We start from the raw sequence: 23493 nt of genomic DNA, 5'->3' as shown, positions 1-23493 counted from the left end.
ACTTGGCTGCAGATTAGGAATTTGAAAGCTTGCAACAGTGTCATTTCTAACCTGACTAACCTGCCTGGACATGAGTTCTGCTAGGCATATTAATTCTGGCTTTGCAAAATGGAAATTTTCCTTCTGTGCTGCTCTTATTTGAGAAGTTTTTGTTTTCTAAATCTTGTAGCGATAATATAGAGCAATCAAAATGTGGTTGTCCATATCTATCCTCATAACTAAAAGAAGGGTTTTAGCTGTGATGCTTGGATTCAAATCCAAACTTCCATGAAGTTCAGGCCATGTCTTCTTATAACAGATTCTCTTGTGCTCCCTCAGACTCTCTCTAATTTACCAACATGTAATTTACATCATCTTACCCATCACTTCTGGATTTGTCTCTAAATCTTTGGGTTACCATATTAGTGCATATAGGACTTACTCTTGATGATCTTCCTGTTGCTCTGGAATATGCTGAATAACTTCATAAACTGTACTGTGTAAATCCTGCCCTTGGACAAAGTCAGAGCCAGAAACAGATTGACTTGGAACCTAAAAGTAACAGGCAATATTTTTGCTATGAGTACAGATGGGAAAAGCTGGAGCAGGAACTAAACGTATAGAATAACCTTCCCTCCCCTCCCTGTCCTCCCTTTTTTTTTTTTTTTTTTTTTAGGATTTTGTTCACATTGCATAGCTCAATTTAATTAGTTTCAATTTGATTTTGAGGAAGGGAATTTGATCATACTTACAATATGGCATTTCACAGACTTAAATGCAGTTAGAAACCCAGAAATTTTAGGATGCCCCTATTGCATGTAGGATAAAAAGTGCTTTACATTACTGTACCACAAATAATAAAGGGAGAAATAAGCTGGTGAATAAAAGCTGGGGACAAAGGACAAAAGTAGTCAGGGAAATGATTCAGGATACATTAAAAAAAAATAAAGCTAAGAAAATCAGGGAAGTGTACAGTCTACGTAAGTCCAAGGAGAGCTGCAGTGAGCTAGCATAAAGAATGTATTAAAACGTTAAATTTGTTAATGAGTTACATATAACAATTTGTCCTTACCTCTCACATCTACAACATTTAGATTCAGCCCTCATCAATACAGAGTTCACTCAATCTGCATACTTCCAAACTCCCATTCTGAACTATTCATCTTCCACCTCTGTGTCCCTTTCCTACTGACCAATATGACTGCAGTGGGTTAAATACTGATCTCAGCCACACTGGTGTAAAGCCAGAGTGACTGCACTGAAGGTAGTGGAGTTGCGCCAGTTCCAGAATCCATCCCACCGCCTCTAATTCTAAGTCTCTGGTGTACAGTCTCTCCATTTTTTACTCTCTAAGGCCCTGACTCTATAAGGTATTTAAACATGTGTCTGACTATGAGACATGACTAATCCAAGTGAAATCAGTGGGTCTACTTGTGTGTTAAGAACCTTGCTCAAGTGGGTCTTAAACCCCTGACTCCCACCCTAGTCCTAACATCCCTCCTACCTTCATGAGCACTCACAGATGCTCTTTCTCCTTCTTTAATGCTTTCACCTTTGGAGTGGCTTACTATTATCTAGACACTTGATGTTAAAAATTGTTTTCCTTGTCTACACTACAGGTTACTTTAGTATAATTTACATCACTCAGGGATGTGAATAATCCACACCCTTGAGCGATGTAAGTTTCATTGATCTAAGCGCTGGTGTAGACAACACTATGTCATGGGAGAGCTTCTCCTGCTGACAACTCCTGCCTCCGCAAGAGATGAGAGCTATATTAAGCCGAAGGGAGAGCTCTCTCCCGTTGGCTTAGTGCATCTCCACCACAAGCACTACAGCAGTGCAGTTGCATCAGTGCTGCTGTGACTGCTGTAGTGTAGATGTAGCCTAAATGTAGGATTGGTTAACAGAACTAACTTCTTGGCACCCCTTTGAACCTGGGCATGTCCCTGCTGCTTAACACTGATGTAAATAAGCACAGTGAGTAACAGTACTGATGAATAAGCCATTGAAAGATCTCCAAAGAGGCATCTCCTGTGGCCCTTTTGAGCAAGCCGCATAGAGATTCTAGTGAAAATACTACATACATTTAGGGAATGAAATAGAGCCTTAATTGGTTGGCTACTGACTTATTGGTAAAATGCATACCGTAGGAACACCAGTGGGGTCTGGAAAAGCAACAAATTCATATATTCCAAAGTCATCCGTAGCATTTTCATGCCCTAAAATTAAAAATAAATAAATTATTAATAGGTAATATAAATGCAAACAAGAACACTTCATTAGGGAGGGACAAACTCATTCAGCCTACTTTTGAACCCGGAGACTGTGAAAGCTCTGCTGTCTTCTACTGTTCCACCCCTACTAGGGCTGGCTCATTTCTCAGAACTTAGAGCAGCCACACTGATGTTTAAACTATGCTTGGCTGCATCCAAGGGGCCATTACAACGTTGAAGATAACCGGAGAGCAGTAATACTCTGGCCATCCCCCTTCACATTCTTCCTACATTGGTCTATGAGGAGCAATTCCCTATGCTGGGGAATACCCATGTAGCTAGTGAAGCATCTCTGTTGCTGCTCCATGGAAGGAAGATTCAATCTAATTTAGCATTTATATCATATAATTATTAATGGAGATATCCTATCTCCTAGAACTGGAAGGGACCTTGAAAGGTCATCAAGTCCAGCCCCCTGCCTTCACTAGCAGAACCAAGTACTGATTTTGTCCCAGATCCCTAAGTGGCCCTCTCAAGGATTGAACTCACAACCCTGGGTTTAGCAGGCCAATGCTCAAACCACTGAGCTATCCCACCCATCTATCTAGCCCATGCCCTTGCCCAATGTATCTGACCACTGAAATGATCTAATACTCTTCCCCCATGGCACTATGAAGAGGCCCAGCCCTGTTCCTCAGGGACTGGAGGGTTTGAATTTGGCCTTATGCTCCCATTTTGTTCTTTAGCATTACCTGAGAATGTTTGTGCCTTTCTGTAATCTGCCCCAGGCCTAGAAAACATAAACATGACTTTCAGTTTGATCTCATGGGCAAAGAAAAGAAATATAGCCTGAAACAAAAAAAACTCTTTTTGGGAAAGACACAAAGCCATACGAATGATTTATTTTACTACCTGCTCTGCAGCTGCCGTTGTATAACTGAAAAGAAGAGATAAAGGAAAATCAACCTTTTTGTTATAACGTCCAGAAAATACATCTGGAGTGTGTTTAAGTTTCACCTACCTTTATGTGGCCGATATCTTTTCCATAAGAATAGAAGGGACATAGATAGGATCAAAAATAATGAAATTCCTGTTATTACTGCTAGAGATGACAAAGATTTTCCTTTCTGGGCAAGCCTCTCCAGTCCTGTGCCAAAGAAGAACAGATTCATAGCTAGTCCTTCACTATATACAACATGTTATTTAATCTTAGCTGAAGAAGAGCCTCCAGACACGATTTGTGGCCAGCAAACCTTGCACACAGATAACTCTTGAATTATTGTAAACTAGATAATACAACATTTTCCAAAGACATACCTGAAATGGCAACTTGGTACAATAATTATGTGCATTTCAGAAACCACTCCAAAACATGTATGGTACCAGGAACTAGGTGGAAGCCACTATGAACATTATGGCAAACAGCACCAAATGCAAAAAAAAGTGCATCTCAGAAGTATTTTTGAATTTAGCCTCACAACTCCACAAGGAAGTATGTAAATAGTCCTATCCTATGCACTGGGAGATGGAGCCCCAGAGGGAATAGATCATTTGATCAAGGTTACACAGGAAATCAATAGTGGAGTTAGGACTAGAAACCAGATTTTCTTAGTTCAAATCCTGTGCATTAACCGCAAAACCCTTCTTCCTATGTAAATTGTTATTATAAAATATACACTTTTTATGTGCCCATCACCATAGTATCTAAGCACCAAGTACAAGACTCAGATACATCAGGTCTGGAAGACAGCCAAATTCTCTTTCCCTCCCTGAGTTAGTACCACTTTCTAAACAGAGATACTTTAATTAAAATGAACTGTTTGAGTTTTATCATTACCTTTATGGTAGTATACAGTAAACAATATTATTAGACAATAACATACTATTAAACTATTGTGTCTGCAAATCAAGACCGGAATTTGACAGCTACTGAAAATCATGTTTATGTTTTCTAGGCCTGGGGCAGATTACAGAAAGGCACAAACATTCTCAGGTAATGCTAAAGAACAAAATGGGAGCATAAGGCCAAATTCAAACCCTCCAGTCCCTGAGGAACACAAGTTCTCTCCTAAACATACAGGGGGATATCCTGTCCCCATTGAAGTCAATGGGAGTCTTGTCATTCCCATTCTGCAGGGTTTCTCTTTCTAAGATTTGTCTTTTATCAGCCATTTATTCAATAGTGATCGCAGAATCACTTCCTGAAGCAGGAAGCACAACTCTGAAATGCAGAGCCAGATTCTGGCTAAGCCCTGCATAGGTAAGAGGCCTTGCAAAGATCTCATCAGGAAGCATGGTCCCTGAACCTTACTAGCATCCCATTTGGCACTAGCTGTCTCATACTCCTGTGCCCTGGCTAGCAGATTAGATGGGCATGGAGCAGTGAGCCCACTGCAATCTCTTAAAGGGTACCAGAGCTACCCTCTGGTGTGTGCTACCAGGGAAGCTTAGGAGAAACTTTGGCTGACTCAGGCGGTATGCATCCTGCAAGTTAGAGCCACAATGCTGTCTGTACAACACCCAGCAGTGCCCAGGGCAGAAGTTTGCCTTAGTCTGGGTTACATATGTAACTTTATAATCTACAATTCAGAGAAAATCAGTAGTTCAAGTGTTTTGGACACACCATGAAATAGGGAGAAAGTTATTTATAGTTGTCTCAGGTCAAGAGACTGAACATCTGGTTTTATTATTTAACAGGTAAGTGGGAGTAAAGCTGATGGTAAAGACTTATTGTAGCTATCTGATCTAATTTCAAGAGGATAAAATGGTGTTTCTCCATGCAGTTTCATTCTCCCATGCATAGCTGGAGGGTGGCCACGTTCATTAGCTCTTGTTATAGACTATGTCTTCCGTTTTGTTTTGCAGCTATTTTATGTTTATGTATAGCATGAAATGTTGCTCGGAAAGACCTGGAGTTGAACTTTGCCATTCAGTCTCCAAACCGGAGAACTATGGACTTCCTCATTTCAGTCACGGCACTGAAATCAAAACCATCAGGGGAATTTTTGTTGGTAATTTAGTTTTTTGGCCTTGTGTGTGCCAGTGCACGGGCCCTGCCTCTTCCTCACCCACTTTGGGGCACTGATTTCCCCCATGGGGAAAAAAAAGGGAGCAGTCTCTTTGCTCCCTGGAGCTCCAGGGCTGCAATTCTGCCTGGTCATGACTCATAGGATACTTTCTCATGTAACAATGTTCTTACTGGACGTGTGATATGATTGTTTTTACAATGGAAACATTTCATTTTGTACTCCAGTTAAAGAATCAACAATACTATATTAACAGAACATTCTGACTGTCAGTAAGTGCTGTGTTAAAGCCATCTCAGCACCATGTTGGGCCTATGTGCTGGAGCCGCATACTGCGTATACAGAATGGCACACATACTGCAGTGCCTAGATATAGTGGGAGTCATAATTTAATTTCCTTGCCTTGGTTTCCATGACTGTGTTTCAATAGGTTTGCGTGTTAAGGATATGTTTACACAGCAATTAAACACCCACGACTGGCCTGTGTCAGCTGACTTGAGCTTGTGGGACTTGGGGTATGAGGTTGTTTAATTGAGGTGTAGATGTTCGGGTTCAGGGGAGGGTTCCAGAGCTGAGGCTCCAGCCCAAGCCCAAATGTCTACACTGGAATTAAACAGCCCTGTAGCCTGAGCCCCGCAAACCCCAGTCAGCTGACATAGGCCAGCCACAGGTGTTTAATTACAGGTTAGATGTACCCAAAGACTCTTCATCTTGGATTTAACTTTGAGGAAGCCAACACATGCTCCTGTTTGCAGCAAACCACATGTAAATAAAATCTGTTGTGTTCTCAGAGATGGAGTATTCCACTCCCATTATATTTAAATACAAAAGATTTGTATCCAGTTTTTAGATAATCCTTGTTCTTCCCCTCCCTGTAGCTCATTAGGTCTCCTTTTTGGCGCAGACCTCTGAAAAGAACTGCAACTCACTGGCACTACTTGTGCTGGGTATATTTTCCAGTTCACGCATGAAAGGCTAACTTGCCAGGTACCAGTGCAAATGTTATTTGTCTCTCAAAGTCTGTTCTTAGTTAAATAAATAAAATGAAATATCTCACCAAGTGCAAATATAAAAGAGATATGGGGTATCCATGGCATCACACAGCGGCAAATGTGTTTGATTACATGCAGTAACATTATAACCATATGCCATAGCTTGTAAAGTGCAGTGGTTCCATTTTGGCATTGCTAATAGGGTCAAGAATTATAATGACAGTAATTAGCAGACTGTTTCCAGACTGAAGGGTGCCAGTCAGAAATAAAGAATGACTGTGGAAGAAGTGAAACTAATGTGGATTAGGAACAGATGCAGCATTGCTCCCAGTAGTCATGCCAAATATTAGAAAAAATGATTAATAGATATATTTTGGGGGTCATATTACATATGATTGTAATAATGCAGCATATCAGTCATCATTAGGGACTGAACCAAGATCTCCAGAGCTGAGGGTATATGTTGCTACAGCTTGAGATAAAGTACTAAGTTTCCTAGCTGGCCACTATGACACACTCAACACTGAACAATGGGTTACGTATCCAAAAGTATTCTGTTGACTGACGGTTTATTAGTAGAAATGTTCACAAAACTCCAGTTTTATAAACTGTAGCACTATCAGATGTGATATTTGCTATTCTTCAGTGTTAAAAAAGTTCCAAGCTTGCAGTCAGGAATTTGAAACAGCATCATGTGATTTAAGTGACTAATCACATATCACAAATAAATATCAAACAGTTGAAGTCAATAGTTTGCAAATGAGACATGGAAAAAATTGTTAGCATGAACTATTCTGAGTCCATGTTAATCATGAATATATGTGTAATTTTAGGATGGGTCTGCAAACTATTCAGGAACAGAAATATAGGCTAAATTTGTTGAATAATGTAGTCACAATTCATAATTTGATCAATTCTAGCTTTCAGGGCCTTGTACATGTATCAGGGCTGCAGTCTCCTTTCTGCTAGTACAGATGTGGGAATTCTTTAGCTTATTACATGCGGAAGGTACAGCAGATTGGTCCTTGGGCTGGAAGTGAAGAGAGAGATGTTTAATTCCCAACTCTACCACTATGTAGCCATAGGTATGTCACTTTATCTCTCTGTGCTTCATTTTTGGGATTTATAGATCATTGATAGGTTTGTTGATCAGATTTTCACACAAACTGCTAAATTATACAGTTCCCTAACATTAGTACTGCTGATCTTTGCTTCCTTTGCTCATATCTGTTGCTGAGTCACACTAAAGCAAACTTTTTCCAATGAGACTTATCTGCACATCATGACCAGATACTGTATATATGTGTGTGTGTATGTCAAACAAAAATTATGTTAAAAGAACCAAATTTAGGTTTCAGAGTTAAGCACTTGAAAGTTGAGAACTGCCAGATTTATGGTTGTGCATACCACCTTGTTTCTTTCCCCTTGTGCCCTATGTGTGGCAGGGGTCATGTAGAAAAAGTAGCATGTGCTCATGTAATTAAAGACAATACCATAATGCATAAACACAAAGTGGCACTACAAGCTGGTCACTACCAGTTTTCCCTATAATGGAAACTTTACATTTGTAATATTTATTTACATGTGTTTCTACCTGAACTTTTCATACTGCTTAGGGGTGAAATTCATCCATTCCCATGTAGATGGGCAACACAAGATCTATGCACCATGTAAATCCACTTCAAGTGTTACATTGGCCTGGGGCTGGTCTTCTGTACAGGACCGCATTTCACCCTTGGTCAGTTACAAGGTTAAATATATGAGCATTAATCCAAATGTGCAACAAACCTTCACAATTCCAGCCAGAAAAAGTTCCACCCTATCAATCCCCTCTTTCCCAATCAAAGCTCTCCCTTGCCCAGAAGCCTGGGGAAACAGATGAATCTTTAAAGGATCCTTTAAAAGAGTAACTTCATTTTTATAGCCAAATAAAATTCATTCCTACAAGGCATCACTAAAATCTGTATAGAAAACAACTGTGTGGTTAACATAAATTTAACATTATTCCATCTTGTTTCAGTCCTACAAAGTAGTCTTGCAATTAGTGTTCAGCACCTTGCAGAATCATGTCCATAATTAGATAGATACCTTTATTTTAAAATCCAACTCTCTAACACTTCTTGGCTAAAGTAGATCACTTTAGTTGATTGGATGAACTGTTTATAACTGTTCTCTTTTTAGTTTTAGTTGGACATATGTGTACAAAACTCTATAGGTGAATTTCAGCCCTAGGTGCAGAGAAGCTGCTGAAGATCTTCTGAAACATCTAAATTCTGTATAAATGCCTTAACTACTGAGGTTTAAGTGTTGTGTAAGGCTTTGTGGTCTGTCAGCAGGCAGGATCAAACTAGGGACTTTTGGAGCTTAGTGCATGAGACTCTACCACATTAGCTAAAAGCCAACTGACTGTTAGCTAAGACTATAGAGCAGATTCATTTTCTCTCTCTTTAAGTGGTCTCAGTGCCACTAGATGTGACAGAACACCACACCTAGAAGGTGTGTGGGTTACATTTGCACAGGCTCTCTATTTTGGGTAGTGGGGGAGTGGAGACACAGAATATCTTCCTTGCAGAGTAATCATTAATCAGGTAAAATTACCATTAAGACTTCAGAGTTTAGTCCGCAGGGAGAAATTCACTGGGTGTGCATATCTTTGAGGCCACACTCAGGCAGAATTCCCACTGAAGTTAAAGAGAATTTTACCTGAATTAAGGAGTGCAGCCTGGGATCCAGGGTTTAGTATTACTGGAATAAATCTTCAGAAACAGGAAGAATGGTATAAAATGGAAAAAGCTGATTATCTCCAAACTGGTTTAAAATCCCATGAGATAATTTAACAAAGGAGATCTGCATTTTTTAAAGTACAACTAAACAAAGAATATGCACCATGTGGACTTTGCTTTTTAACAGGCTTCAAAAACAAATCTCAAAATTGTTGCTCATGATTGTGAGTATGTTTATTTATACACACAGATACTGCAGAAGTCCTGGTTACTTTCACTTTCAGGAAAAATGCCATTTGTATTCCTAAGGAAACACCACAGCTCTGTTTGCATTTCCCCCCTTCTAGTCACCACATTGTTTTATTTTAAACTCTATTATTACCGCTGAAAAATTGTAACCTGTTTTCTGCCAGGGTGTTTGAAAGCATGGAGCTTTCATTTGTGAAGATTACATTAAATCCATCTGAACAATAGACACCTGCTGTCCTTGTTTATCTTAATAATAAATGTATGAGCTCTTGTCTGGTACCAGCAAAACAGGTTTGTGAAACTTTCTAAAAGGCAACAGTCTGACATCTTGCTGTACATTAGTAATATGGCCACATTATCTGAAAAAAAAAACTATTGTTCCTTAGTAATTAAATTATTAACCACCCAGAAAATGTTTTCTAATTAGTAATGAAAGGCAGTAGATAAGGAGATTTCAGACTTCAGCAGCATTTACCATTTACAGTTGCTTTTCATTGGGATTCTCTGACAAAAAATTGCTTTGCAGTCATTTAATTTTGGCATAGTATTATATAAGACCTAAATCTATCACGTATTGAAAGTAAAGGAGAAACTCCATGCGTCAGTACTTATCAATAAATCTACATAAGAACACATGGGGAAAAAAACTTCCATATGTATCTTGTAATGAAACCATTGATTCACCAACACCTTTGTGTTTCTGCAAAGATAGCTTGTATTACCATCACACACTAGACTAAGACGTCTGTTCTACCAAGTCCCAGAGGCCCTTTTGATGCCCATGTTTGTTGGTCCCTAATTGGCCATTCCAGCCATTGTTGAATGACTAGAGGCATCACCTTCTCCATACCATGTGCTGGTCATACTGCCTGCAGAGCACTCACCGCCCCTGCTAAGAGAGGGAGTGGGAAAGTGGGCTTTGGAATAGAATCCACGTGGCAGTGCAAAGCTAGCAGTCCAGCCTTAGAGCTCACTGTATTTTTGTGCCACTTTCTCCCAATATAGCTTCCTTTCTTATACTGAACACACTCAAGCAGAGATGGTAAAAAAATGTGTATTTATTCTGCTTCATGAATTGGTTATTATGGTAGAGAGCAGTGGCATTTCTACTCAAAGGACCAAGTCCATTACAAGACGCAACTGTGGTGAAATCCTGACCTTATTGAAGTGAGTAGCAAAACTCCCTTTGACTTTTCTATTGCTATTACTTTACTATTCTATTACTATTGCCAAGATTTCACCCCTGGTCTCTACCCTCTTGCTGAGGACAGGGAAGTTCAAAATATCAAGACAGTGTACTGGTTTGTCACCTGGCTTGCACTCCAGTTGCTTGGTTCCCCTTAGGTTGGTACTGTGTTTATGTGTTACACTAGATCAGCATGTTGTTATGTTATACATTTTATGTTCTTACCTACAGAAGTAATGATCACTGTGAAATGAGTTTCATCCCGTTTTCCAGTCACATTGTTGTAAGCACAGCACATATAATCTACTGTTGTCTGGGCCACTTTTTCAGATAGAACTTCCAGATGGGGTCCATATTTGATAACGTGTGTAGTATTGTCAGCCCTTCGGATCCAGGAGTAAGTATTTGGTGGATTTGAGTCTGCTGAGCAATCGAATAGGATAGCTTCTCCTATGTCAACCGTAAACACCTCCCCTACTTTCAGACCTTTATCTGAATTAACTGTAAGTCCATAAGGTCCATCTGCATTAATATGAACAACAAAAATTATCATAATGGAGAAAATTAAAATCAAAGAATAACTCTTAAAAATTCCAAGGATAAGTATAGACTTAACCTTTCAAATAGCTGCCATTACGTTCAATTATTCTGATTAAAAGGCTTCCAATTAATTTAATCTGTCCTTATGTAGATAGATTTGTACCAGTCTTATCACAGAAAACACCCACGTAATATTGATCTGTTTGGATGAAATTCACCCAGATACTCAGCACAAGGCCTATGCAATGTTTAAAGCCCTCAAAAAAACTTTAGTGGGACTGAAGCAGCATAGGTAATGTAGTGTAATGAAGCAGTAGGCCTTCTTCTGGCTGGCTGTACAAGGGTGAATTGGACCCTTTATACTTAAATGCCAAGGTTACTGGCATAACTTATCTCTGTTTACACATAAAGATCAGTAAAATTGCACTGAAATATACCTATGTAAACATGTATATTGGTACTTACCACACAATACTTGCTTACAGAACTATCCTCCCCTTAGTAAGACATAGCATGGTGTGTCTTACATAACTTCAGACAATTGTTTTTCATAAATGATCCTTAAAGCACATGTTAACCTTCCTCTCATCCCCCTGATTTTGCTGTGTTCACCTTTTAGTTCCTGGGTTTCCATTCTTAGTGAGCTTTCCCCTGGGCAAGGGGAGTTTTCCAGGAAACCAGCATAGGCACCTTTTCAGGGATCAGAAGACCATGGAGGTTTTTTTTGTTATTGGGTCAGGCTCAAAGACAACTTCTTTTTTAAATGCAAAGCAAAACATTCAAAATCTACTATTTTTACGAATTAACTTGCTTTTTTGCTTTTTGAAACCATTCAGTAGTTCTCACCCAACCCATTACTTCCACTGTCTTGGGCTTTAAATTCTCCCAAACGTAGTTTCCATTTAAAGGCCCTTGTCCCCCTTGCTCCATTTGGAGATTGTCAGAAGCAGAGGAATCAGAAACTTCTGTCTAGGTCTAAACATGTTCTATTAGTTTCTCACAAGCCCAGAAGAAGGAAATCTCAATTTATAGAGCCCTGCGCAGATACAAAATTGGTATCCACATCCGATCCGCAGACATGGTCTGCGGAGATCTTTGGCTATAAAGCGGATATCTGCAAATTTGCAGGGCTCTACCAATTTATCTCCTGAACTCAGATCTCCCACATAGTACAGCAGTTTCTGCTGCAGCAGCCACACCACCAGACTAATAAATTCTCTCCCAGTCTTGTATTGATTTATTTCTGAATGAAGCTATTTAACTGCTAAGTGCTTTGTGATGTATTATTATTACAATTAATAGACAAATCAAATAATGCTAATGAATAGGGATGAACAAAATAAAGAATCTTTTTGATTCTGAGTGCAACAGTAAAATAATTCCTTCCTGGGATCCTACATTCTCCACTTCTCTTTTCCAGTATCGTTCTCAGCAGAAATGAGTCTCATGTTTCAGTGAAGCCTGTTTACTAAATGACTTGTAAAATAATAAATCACCTGTTCTTAGTAACAATTTACTACTCTGTGGGAACACTTCCAATTGCTCATATCACCATGAGACTGTTATCCATCTAGTTTCTGAGCAGATGGCAGGTATTTACTGTGAGTGACCTTTTTTATCACACAGTAACTCCCCCGCAGCAATGGCATATGGTGCATATAGACCAGAGATCGGCAACCTTTGGCACACAGCCTGTCAGGGAAATGTGCTGGCGGGCCGGGATGGTTTGTTTACCTGCAGCATCTACAGGTTCAGCCGATCGCAGCTCTCACTGGCTACGGTTCACCGTTCCAGGCCAATGGGGGCTGCGGGAAGTGGCGGCCAGCACATCCCTCGGCCCACGCCGCTTCCCGCAGCCCCCATGACCTGGAACGGCGAACCGCGGCCAGTGGAAGCTGCGATTGGCCAAACCTGCGGACGCTGCAGGTAAACAAACCATCCCAGCCCGCCAGCAGATTTCCCAAATGGGCAGTGTGGCAAAGGTTCCCGATCCCTGATTTACACCAGTGTAAATCAGGAGTTATGCCTTTAAAGTCAGTGGAGTTACATCAGTGTGTAAGTAATGTAAGTTAAATCAGAATCAAGTCTCTTGATTTTTTTTACATATGCTTGTGAAGCACCATGCACACCAATAATGCTATAGACATAGTAAAAGGTGATGATAACTATTAGAGATGGTCTTGAACCAAAACCTGAGATCCAAACACCCATGAACTTTGTGGGAGCTAGAAAACTGAACTTGGATCTATGTCTAAATGTTGTGGCCAGCCCCTCTGATTATAATGGGCTGAACAAAAACCATCAATTTGAAGAACTCTACACTTCGAAATCCCAACCTAAATTCTGCAGCTCATGCTGATCTTTAACAACTACATAAAGATTAACAAGTTCTACATTATATTATCATGGAGAGGGTATAGATGGACTGTTAAAGACCAATCTACTGTGAGTGAAAGCCAAAATATAAACTTGAATCAACTGCTTTGTGCCCATTCCATTGTCAGAGATTCTCTCTCTGGGAAGCTCATTTAGACAAAAGTATGCATGAATATTTTATATACTCACAAAATATAGTTGGTGCAATTATCTCACTTTCCATCGCACTCACAGGATTGGTTGCAAAACAGCTGTAATTCCCAATGTCTTCTTTCATGACAGGGACAATTAAAAGTGTGTCATTGTTTGGGGAAAAGGTGTAACTAGAACTGGCGTGCATAGGTTTCCCATTTTTCATCCACTGGTAACCTATCCTTGTACCTTTTCCAACAGTACAGGTTAATGTCATGTTCCCCACATACTCCACTACTCCCGACGAAGGTTCAATTTGTACAGCTGGCTTTGTGACAGGAACTGTAAGTTAAACGGATATGAACAGTTATAAACAAGATTTGCCATTTATATTAGGAGAATATGTCATTTACTGCCCAGGTGATATAAATGGCATTCATCACCCTTTTAAGAAAGTACTTAGATTTCAAATGTTATGCTGCTAAAAATGAAAAACAAAGGGTCATATCCTAAGCTGGTCCAAATGGGCCTACTTCCAGTAACTTCACTAGAGCTAGGATGACTTACACTAGCTGAGGTTATGACACAATGGCTGGAAACAAATATTCCATTTTAATTAGATAGAAGAATTAATCAAGTTCATGCTGCATGCATTTTTCCATTCCCTGCTCTTCTTTCTCTGTGCATGTATAACTCCCACTCACATGAATGGAAGATACATTTGTAGGAGAATAACAGATCCATATTCACATCTACCTATTGATCTAGAGAAAATGAACCACTTGATGAAAGTGAACCACATGAGCCTCTATTTAGGGCCAAACTTTCCCCCCAAACCTTATTAACTTCTCTGTTGGGTTTGGGGCCACCTGCCTACCACCCTCCAGCCTCTAGACAGCAAGAAATCCTGAGCAGGCAGCTGCCTTCAGAATTTCCTCTAAGTCAGGTTTCCAGGTACAGAAAAAAGCTCATGCAAAAGTGAATGCAGCCTCAAGGTGAGTAAGTGCGGCAGAACTGGGCGTTATGAAAACAGATTATTTCCTGAGATCACTATAGTCCATTTAATTTCATAGTCATTATAAGATGCCTACAAACCCAGTTTAATATACTCCCAGGATTAATAAGGCACCAATCAATAATAAACAAATTTTGTTGAATAATTAACCATTGCGGTTTTGAAAATAAGCATAAAATTACTTCAGTGAGTTGATTTATTCATGCACAGCCAGACTGAATCACACAGAACTATAGCTGGATTCCAGGTGATTAGAAACTTCACAAAAGTTGTAATTTTATTTGCAGCACTAAAATACAGTATTTTATTGACTTACCATCAACAGTGACTTGAATCTTTTGATTGGCTGATATTGTCCCATTTCCATGGACATTGACTTTTACGATGTAATTGCCTTCATCAGTAACATGTAATGGATTGATCATCAAAGATGCATTGGGTGGTATGAGGGTAAACTTGTGTTTATATTCCAGGTCGGGTACTACTGACTGATTCACAGAGCCGAGTAAATATTTGGGGATACTCTGAGGTTTCTCAAATAGCCATATTATCTGGATTTCAGAAGCTGTAGTGTTGAAATTGTAGTCAACTGTAAGATGGAGTGGTTGTCCTTCAATGCCATGTATAGTATGTGATGGTACCGTCAGCCTTAGCGCAGAACAAATACCTGCATAAAAATGGAAAGAAAACAAAACTAGGAACACTGGAAATTCTAAATGGAAACTCTTATGGAGCTGTGGTCGTTGTGTTCTCAAAATGGTCCTGATCCAACTCCCACTGATGCAAATAGAAAGATTGGTATTGACTTCAGCTGGAGTCGGATCAGATTTTATAGCTTGATTTTCAAACCATTTCTCCTATCTTACACAAAATAAAACTGATTTGCTTTAAGTTAGATGTCACTTCTCGTCTAATAGGCTAGGATATTTTTTAAAAGTTTGACAAAACTTAGAAATGGAGTTCTAAGGTTATTGTGTTTGTAATAATTTCCTTTGTTGAAAATGTTCCAAATATTTGTGAGACAAAGTGGGTGAGACAATATCTTTTATTGGACCAAGTTCTTTTGGTGAGAGAGACAAGCTTTTGAGCTTACGCAGTGCTCTTCTTCAAGTCTGGGAAACTAAGGGCAGGTCTACACTTAAAATGCTGCATCGGTGCTTAAGTGAAGATGCTCTTATGCCGACAGGAGAGAGCTCTCCTGTGGGTGTAGTTAATTCACCTCTGTGAGAGGTGGCAGCTATGTTGACGGGAGAAGCTCTGCTGTCGACGTAGCATTGTCTACATGGGGGTGGGGGTGTTAAGGTTGGTATAACTATATCGCTCAGGGGTGTGGATTTTTCACATCCCTGAGTGACATAGTTATACTGATATAGGTCTGTAGTGTAGACCTGGCCTAACTCAAAGTGTCACTGCTAAATACAAGATTTGAACAGATTGTTTCGTATGAGTAGTTAACATATATTTCAAGGGATGATTCAAGGTCAAGTGGTTTCCTCCAGTCATAGGGAGGAAAGGAAGTGGGGTGGGGAGGGAGCACCTGGGAGGGGCTGTTAGCAGATTATAGATTGTTGTAATAAACCATAAATCCAGTGTCTCGATTCAGTCCATGACTTTTAGTCTCTAGCAAAGTTATGGATATAAGTTCCCAAGCTTGTCTTTTCAAAGTGTTGTGCAGGTTTCCTTTGACGATGAGGATGATAAGTCAGATAGAGAGTGATTGTTTTTTGAACAATGATGTGGTATTTTTGTCTTTTATAATTTTCCTGTTTGAGTTCATTTGAGAGTTTAGTGATTGTCTGGCTTCACCCAGATAGTTGCTATTGGGGCATTTAGTGCACTGGATGAGGTACATACATGTTGTGATAGGTATGTGTAGGACCCATGGATCTTGAAAGATGTGTTGGGAGGGGGTGTTGATCATTGTAGCAGTGAAGATATGTCTGCAGGTTTTGCATCTGTTGTTCTGACAGCATCTGGCGCCACTTTGAGTTGGTGTGCCCTGATCTATAGGGAGCGTGCCTCTGATGATGGGCTTGGAGAGGTTGGTTGAAGGCCAGAAGCGGGGGTTCAGGAAAGATTTCATTCAGGATGAGATCCCCATCAAGTATGGGTTGTAGTTGTTTGGTGATAACCCATATGGTTCCATGGTGGGGTGCTAGGCGACAACTAGGGGTGTGTGGTCAGAGGGGATTTTATATCTGTATTGAAGCAGGTTCTCTCAGGGTATTTGGGTGGCCTTCACCAAACAAGGACACCCCATGGGACACTCATGTAGTAATCAGCAGGGTTGAAACGTTTAGATCCACCATAGAGCTATGCATCCACCTCTGCCACTTGAACTAAAGGAGTAACTGATAGCAGTAGTAGGTTGTTATCCTCTCTGTGGATCAGCACTAGAGGTGATGAGATGCTTTGCCAGTGGGTTTCACAGAAATTGGCTAACTGCAGAGGAATGGTGGAACTCAGGAATCTTGGCTTCCATTCCTGGCTCTGGAGGGGAGTGTGCTCTAGGGGAAACAGACTCTACTGCCCATTTCCCTCAAGTGTGATCCCTTCTGCTCCTTTCCTTCCAACCGGTTGCTGCCCCAGTCCTGTTTCTTTCTCACCCTGGCTCCTTGTCCCCATTCCATTCCCCTCACCTAGCCAATCCCCGTCTCCACTCCTCAGACTATTCATCCCCACAACTGGGTGGGAGGTGTGTGTTTACCCTGAGAAGTGGAAGATCACTCCAAAGGCCATCCCCACAACTGGGTTACAAAGACTTTTTATGTAGAACAAAGGAAAATAAGAGACTTCTGGGTGAAAAATCCTATTAGTATATTGGAGTACAAAGAGAGGCAGGAACAGAGATAACACATGATCTTTAACTTGTCCACAGTTAATTCATGGAGAAAAGTGGTTCCTTACATCAGCTTGTCAGAACACTGAGCCACAGTTGAGGAATACCAGTTAGCAAAGCAGAGAGGAGATTAAGGAAATAACATTTGTTTTCACTTTTAAAACAATGGCTGCTGGGAGATAGTCTGCTAGGGTGGGGCTCTCACAGGCTAACTGCAAACTTTACTGTTCTCTCAAAGTAAGCTCTGATGATTTGATCAGGTGTTATCAGTGTGTGGGAATTTGTGTATGATCATAGGGAAGTGAGGATTGAAGAAGTTATCAGGCAAGTTGTTTTGCCAAAGATTAATGTTTTATGGGAGCAATGCTGGGTGATTCTTGGCTCTGGAAAAATAGAGATCAACACTTCATCAGAGTACAGTCTGAAATATTAGAGCCATTTCAAACATTTATACTTCTAATTAAATTAAAGCAACAGAATCTTATTATGGTCTAACTTTACATTGATGTTACCCTGGCATATTCAAAGAGCTACTCAATATTATGTTGAATTGAAGTCAACGGACCAAATCTTTATTCATTTCTTATTGATGTTCCCATCAGGCAAAAGTCCCATTAAGTCTGCAGTTAACATGTTCCCAAGGGTTCAAGTGACATTTTGTTTGACCTTTTGTTGAAGATAGGCAAAACTTCCAAAAATGCCTAAGTAATTTAGCAACAGAGAGTCCTGTGGCACCTTTAAGACTAACAGATGTATTGGAGCATAAGCTTTCGTGGGTGAATGCCCACTTCGTCGGATGCATGTAATGGAAATTTCCAGGGGCAGGTATAAATATGCTGGCAAGAATCAGTCTGGAGATAAAGAGGTTAGCTCAGTCAGGGAGGGTGAGGTCCTCTGCTAGCAGTTGAAGTGTGAACACCAAGGGAGGAGAAACTGCTTCTGTAGTTGGCTAGCCATTCACAGTCTTTGTTTAATCCTGATCTGATGGTGTCAAATTTGCAAATGAACTGAAGCTCAGCAGTTTCTCTTTGGAGTCTGGTCTTGAAGTTTTTTTGCTATAAGATGGCTACCTTTACATCTGCTATTGTGTGGCCAGGGAGGTTGAAGTGTTCTCCTACAGGTTTTTGTATATTGCCATTCCTGATATCTGACTTGTGTCCATTTATCCTTTTACGTAGTGACTGTCCAGTTTGGCCAATGTACATAGCAGAGGGGCACTGCTGGCACATGATGGCATATATAACATTGGTGGACGTGCAGGTGAATGAACCGGTGATGTTGTAGCTGATCTGGTTAGGTCCTGTGATGGTGTTGTTGGTGTAGGAACCTAAATTCCATTAAAAGCCAAGGGGAATTCAGTTCCTAAGTCACTTTGATGCTTACTCATCACTTATATTAGGTGAATCCCAGGAATAATATACTATTGTTCACAATAATGATGGTATGTTTGATCGGTGAAATACCTCCAGTGTGGAAAAATGGTTCTCCAGGGGCTTGGAGTTACAGTACTAAATATGGAAGTTGGCCAAAATTAAAAAAAATTGCTTAAGTTCAGGCGTCTAAATCCCTGAAGTTGTTAAGTGGTGCTTAAATAGATGGCCTGAGTTTCAAAAGTGTTGAAGCTCTGAATAGCTCCTATTAAAGTCAATTGGATTGCTGGATACTTGGCATTTTTAAAAATCAGGCAACTTATTTTATAGGGTACATTTCTACGGCAGCTGGGTGGTGTAATTCCCAGCGTGGGTAGACACACACATGCTATCTTTGCTTGAGTGAGCACTTATAAACAACAGTATGACCATGGCAGCACAGATGATGGCTCAGGCTAACCACCCATGTACGTACCTTGAGGGGGTCAGACCGGATTGTATTCAGGTGGCTAGCCCAAATCACCACTTGTGCTGCCATGGCAATACTGCTATTTTTAGGTGCTAGCTTGAGCAGAGCTAGCCCATGTATGTCTACCTGAACTGGGAATTACATGTCCCAGTTACTGCGTAGATATACCCATAGACACCTAAAACTGACTTAAAGCCTGACTTTGTCATCATTTTTGAAAATCTTGGTTGTCTGTTTAATCAGTCACTAGCATGCACAAGTTTTAATTTTGCTCCTGCCCGTGATATGGAAGATATTTTTATGAAACTCCTTGAATGCATCATAAAATTTAGGCATAAAAGGCAATATTTTAAAAATGTCCTTGTTCTACAGAGCCACGAAATTTTATCTCATGCAGTAATCAAGAATATTCCAAACTTAAACATGTTGCTATGTATAGCTTGCTAAATAATGCATGCATTTTTCCAGCAACACAGACCTCTTAAAACCAGTTTTTCTGTATTGACTATAAACACGTTCGGTTTTACCAAAGTGACCTCCAGCTGGAACTCAAAGCAATCTATGTTTTGCTTCCATATCACTCTTCAAAGTATTAGCAAGCACAACAGAATCATTGTTGACAGAAAACAAAGTATGCAGCTTTAGTTTAAATAAAAACCATGACTTCATATTCTGAGTTGACTGCATAAACTGAAACCTACCTAGTGAGGTTTCATTGTTCTCTGGATTCTAAAGCACTCATCACTTTATCATCATAAAAAAAGCTAGGTCTGTTTCTCCACTGCTTTGCATTCTGTGTAGTCATCTATCCCTGTGCAAAGTGTGAGTAAAAGGCTACCAATTCTCAATTGATCATTTTTACACCCATTCTGCAAAGATGTAAATGCATTTACATGGTGCAAAGCAGTGGAGTGTCATACCCCTAGTATTTATGGTGCCAGGAGTTCACATACTTTCATAAATCCATAGATTCTGAGACCAGAAGAGACCATTATGATCTAGTACAGGGATTGGCAACCTTTGGCGCACGGTTTGTCAGGTAAATCCGCTGGCGGGCCGAGCCGGTTTGTTTACCTGCAGCATCTGCAGGTTCAGCCGATCGTAGCTCCCACTGTCCGCAGTTGGCCGAACCTGCAGACGCTTCAGGTAAACAAACCGTCCCGGCCAGCCAGCGGATTTCCCTGACGGGCCGCGTGCCAAAGGTTGCCGATCCCTAATCTACTATGACCTTGTGTACAGCACAAGCCATAGAACTTCCCCCAAAATAATTCTGAGCACATATATTTTAGAAAAACATCCAAATGCTTGGTCATTTGGGTCAGAGAGAGCGAGAGCACATTGTTTACACGTTCTGTTTATAGGGCCAAATTCTGCAGTCCTTATCTGAGCAAGATGTCTATTGACTTCCATGGGAGTTTGGCTTGACTAGTATTTGAGCCAAAGCCCACTAAAGTAATTGGAAAGGCTGACATGGTATTCAGTGGGCTTCAGATCATGGCCTCCAGGACAGGAAAATTTGACCCTTGTACTGATAAAAAAGGCAATTAACATATGAGGAAGCTTATAAAGATCTGTATCTGAGAATGTATGGTAAGCTTCTTGATGTATGTGTCTGCTGCAAAGCATTATATTTAAATGCTAATATAAAAGTAAAGTTTGATCTTCTGTAGGGTTTTAGTCAAGTGGTCTAACAAAGATTAATACAGATAGAACAGCAAATAAGAAATATCAGCTTTTTGTATTCACTTAAAATATGGGTGTTATTTAAAAAAACTCAAACCAATAATCTTAATTTTAGTGGCGCCATGGTACTGGGAGAGCAGAACTTTGTAGGTACAAATCTGCAGACCTGACACAAACTCTCCTTCAGTCCAAATGCTGACTGATGAAATCTAGCAAAATAGTCTACAATATATTGAGTTCACAAAGATATAGGAAAGCAATGTAAAGCAAATATCCTTTACATTTAGATAACATGAAGACACAATACTCTTGTAATGTTACATATTCCTTCTGTTGGAATTACATAAACATCTAAATAAAGCAGAAGTTAATTCTAAAAAGCTGTAGAAGAATTGTTGGAGAGATTAAAGTAGAATTTTATCTAATATCTAATCACAACAGACTCTTATGGAAGTACATTGGACATCCAATTTTATCCAAAATGCATAGTTGACAAATATCTGCTTATAAAAGTAACACCCAAGATACTGAACGGAAGCTATTATTAATGGTAATACATTCTCCAGTTCACCAAGCGATAAAGTTAGAGCTTTTGGTAGTGGTTGTTACAAACCTCTTCAGCTTTAATAACAAAAATATTTTATTTTCCTTTTATGCCAAAACTAAAATCATACTTATGCTAAATGGTGAATATTAGAAAAAAAAAAAGAATCCTATTCTTTAGGGTGTAAAACCTAAGGGTTCAAAAAAATTCAAACTAGGGGAGGAATTTTTTTTTTTTTTTTTTTTGGTCAGGAACTTCCCATATCAAAATATCATGCCAAAATATGTTTAAATCATGCAGTCTCAATTTTAAATATTTACAATCAAGTATTACATGGAGGGATTAAAAAAATAATACCTTCACTGTCAAGCAAAATAAAGCCACTTTCCAAACATATTTTTGAACAGATAATAGCAACAACTTCCATGCTAAACCTTGACCTCACCCTGCTAACCTTTACTCATGGTAAGTCCTTACTCAAATTAGTAAAGGTTTGCAAGATTGGTCCTGGTGAGAGCTAATTATTTTCATCTTTGTGGTGCAGACATTAAAAAGAAAGTATAATGTACTGTACAGTACTTAGTAAATATTAGAAAATGTCTCACACAGTCAATGTCCATGTTTTACTTACAAATTATGTACAATATTAGTGTATGATAGTTTACAGACTTTCTGCTTTTCTTACTAAAACCAGATCTACTATTGGGTTACAAACTTCTAGGATGATTTAAAAAAAATCTGACAATTTAACATAGAAAATCCATTAATTTTTTTAAGTATAAAAATGAACCATATATCCAGAGTGAAAAATCAACAACCATAATAATACATACTGTATCTTACCTAAAAGCAGAAAATATATATTGCACTGTAAGTCACAAAATGTGTTGCTAAAGGGCTCCATGAAAGCATCCTGTCCCATGCAAATATCACCTTCTTCTCAGTGCTAAGTCAGTGCTTGGTCCAGCAGCTGCTGGTTTATTTGCCAGGGAAATCAGCAATGAGTTAACAGACCCTATCCTGTCTACTGCCTTGTGTGATTTGAATATGTGTATACAAAGGACACAGGGAGTGGGAACACCTGTTAGCTTAGTACGCAACATCTTCATTGCCTGTGACTCTATCATAATATTGCCCTGGTATATTCACAGCAAATATGGAGTGTGATAAATGGGGTATAGAGTATGAATCACTCTGCTTTCATAAAAATTAATGTGAGTAAAATTTATATAGGTATTTATGCCATATATAGTTACAGTCAAAAAACACTGACCTGCTAGATACATATGCTAACTTCAGATAAGAATCTAGTAGTCAGATATGCAAAAGACCTGTTAAATCATCCCACTGATCCCCTTGCGATGGTAGGATCTCTGCTGTCCACTGTCATATGAGATCTTAAACACCATTTACGATGGATCTTAGCCAAAAAGGCAAACGAAAAATTCATAAAAAAGTTAAGATTGTAGTTAGATCTATTGTAAAATGTATGCTTCCGAACAATTGTTGCTCTGCAGTTATCTTTGTATTTCCCTTAAAATATTACAGAATAATGCTTATTTTGGGATGGCCTTATTCCCTCAGAATTTTTTTTAATCCCTTTCTGAGCTACGTGTGTGTGAAGTCTTGGTGGGCTGTTTATGAGGTATATTCTAACAAAGAATCTTCTGTCCAAAGTGTGAATCTTACTCAGACTGCCAAGCTAGCTGCCAGTCAATATGTGTTCTGCATTAATTTACTACAGTTTAAATTAATGCTCATATACAATCTGGATTTTATCCAAGGCGCACTGTGCAAGTCTAATCAGCCGCAAACCAAGGCAACCCCCCCTTCTGCTCTCCTTCCATGTGCAATAATTTCGAACAGCAAATATTTGCACCTATACAAGTGGTTATAAAAATATTAAGTTTAGATAGCACTTAGGCAGACACAAATAAATCTCTCAAATATTGGGCTAGGTTGTACCCTGCCTTGTGTGGGAGGGAATGGTTGCAAAGAGCCCTTCCCCACCTCACTTAAGCCCCTGTGCTGAGGTGAGGAACAATCCCTGTCTTTGTGTTCAGAGGGCTCAGTTGTGCAAGATGCTGAGCTACTCATGGTGCTAAGCATTCTCAACTCTCCCTGAAGTTAATGGGAGCTGAAGGCACTCAGCAC

The 23493-nt window shown here is 39.6% G+C and overlaps 1 protein-coding gene across 1 annotated transcript; it reads right to left on the bottom strand.

Annotated features, from left to right (window-relative positions):
- Window positions 1–417: 417 nt before the first annotated feature.
- HEPACAM2 (HEPACAM family member 2) lies at window positions 418–22261 on the bottom strand. Its single transcript, XM_065399931.1, has 9 exons — window positions 22183–22261; window positions 14751–15101; window positions 13477–13761; window positions 10597–10893; window positions 3217–3342; window positions 3108–3132; window positions 2948–2985; window positions 2128–2201; window positions 418–531 (listed from the first exon to the last, which is right to left on the bottom strand). The coding sequence occupies exons 1-9, from the start codon at window positions 22259–22261 to the stop codon at window positions 418–420; spliced, it is 1389 nt and encodes a 462-aa protein (XP_065256003.1).
- Window positions 22262–23493: the final 1232 nt, after the last annotated feature.

This window comes from Emys orbicularis, chromosome 2 (genome assembly GCF_028017835.1).
Source record: "Emys orbicularis isolate rEmyOrb1 chromosome 2, rEmyOrb1.hap1, whole genome shotgun sequence".
In the NCBI taxonomy this organism is placed as follows: domain Eukaryota; kingdom Metazoa; phylum Chordata; order Testudines; family Emydidae; genus Emys; species Emys orbicularis.
Note: the sequence above shows the minus strand (reverse complement) of the source record. Positions and strands in the feature narration are given on the sequence as shown.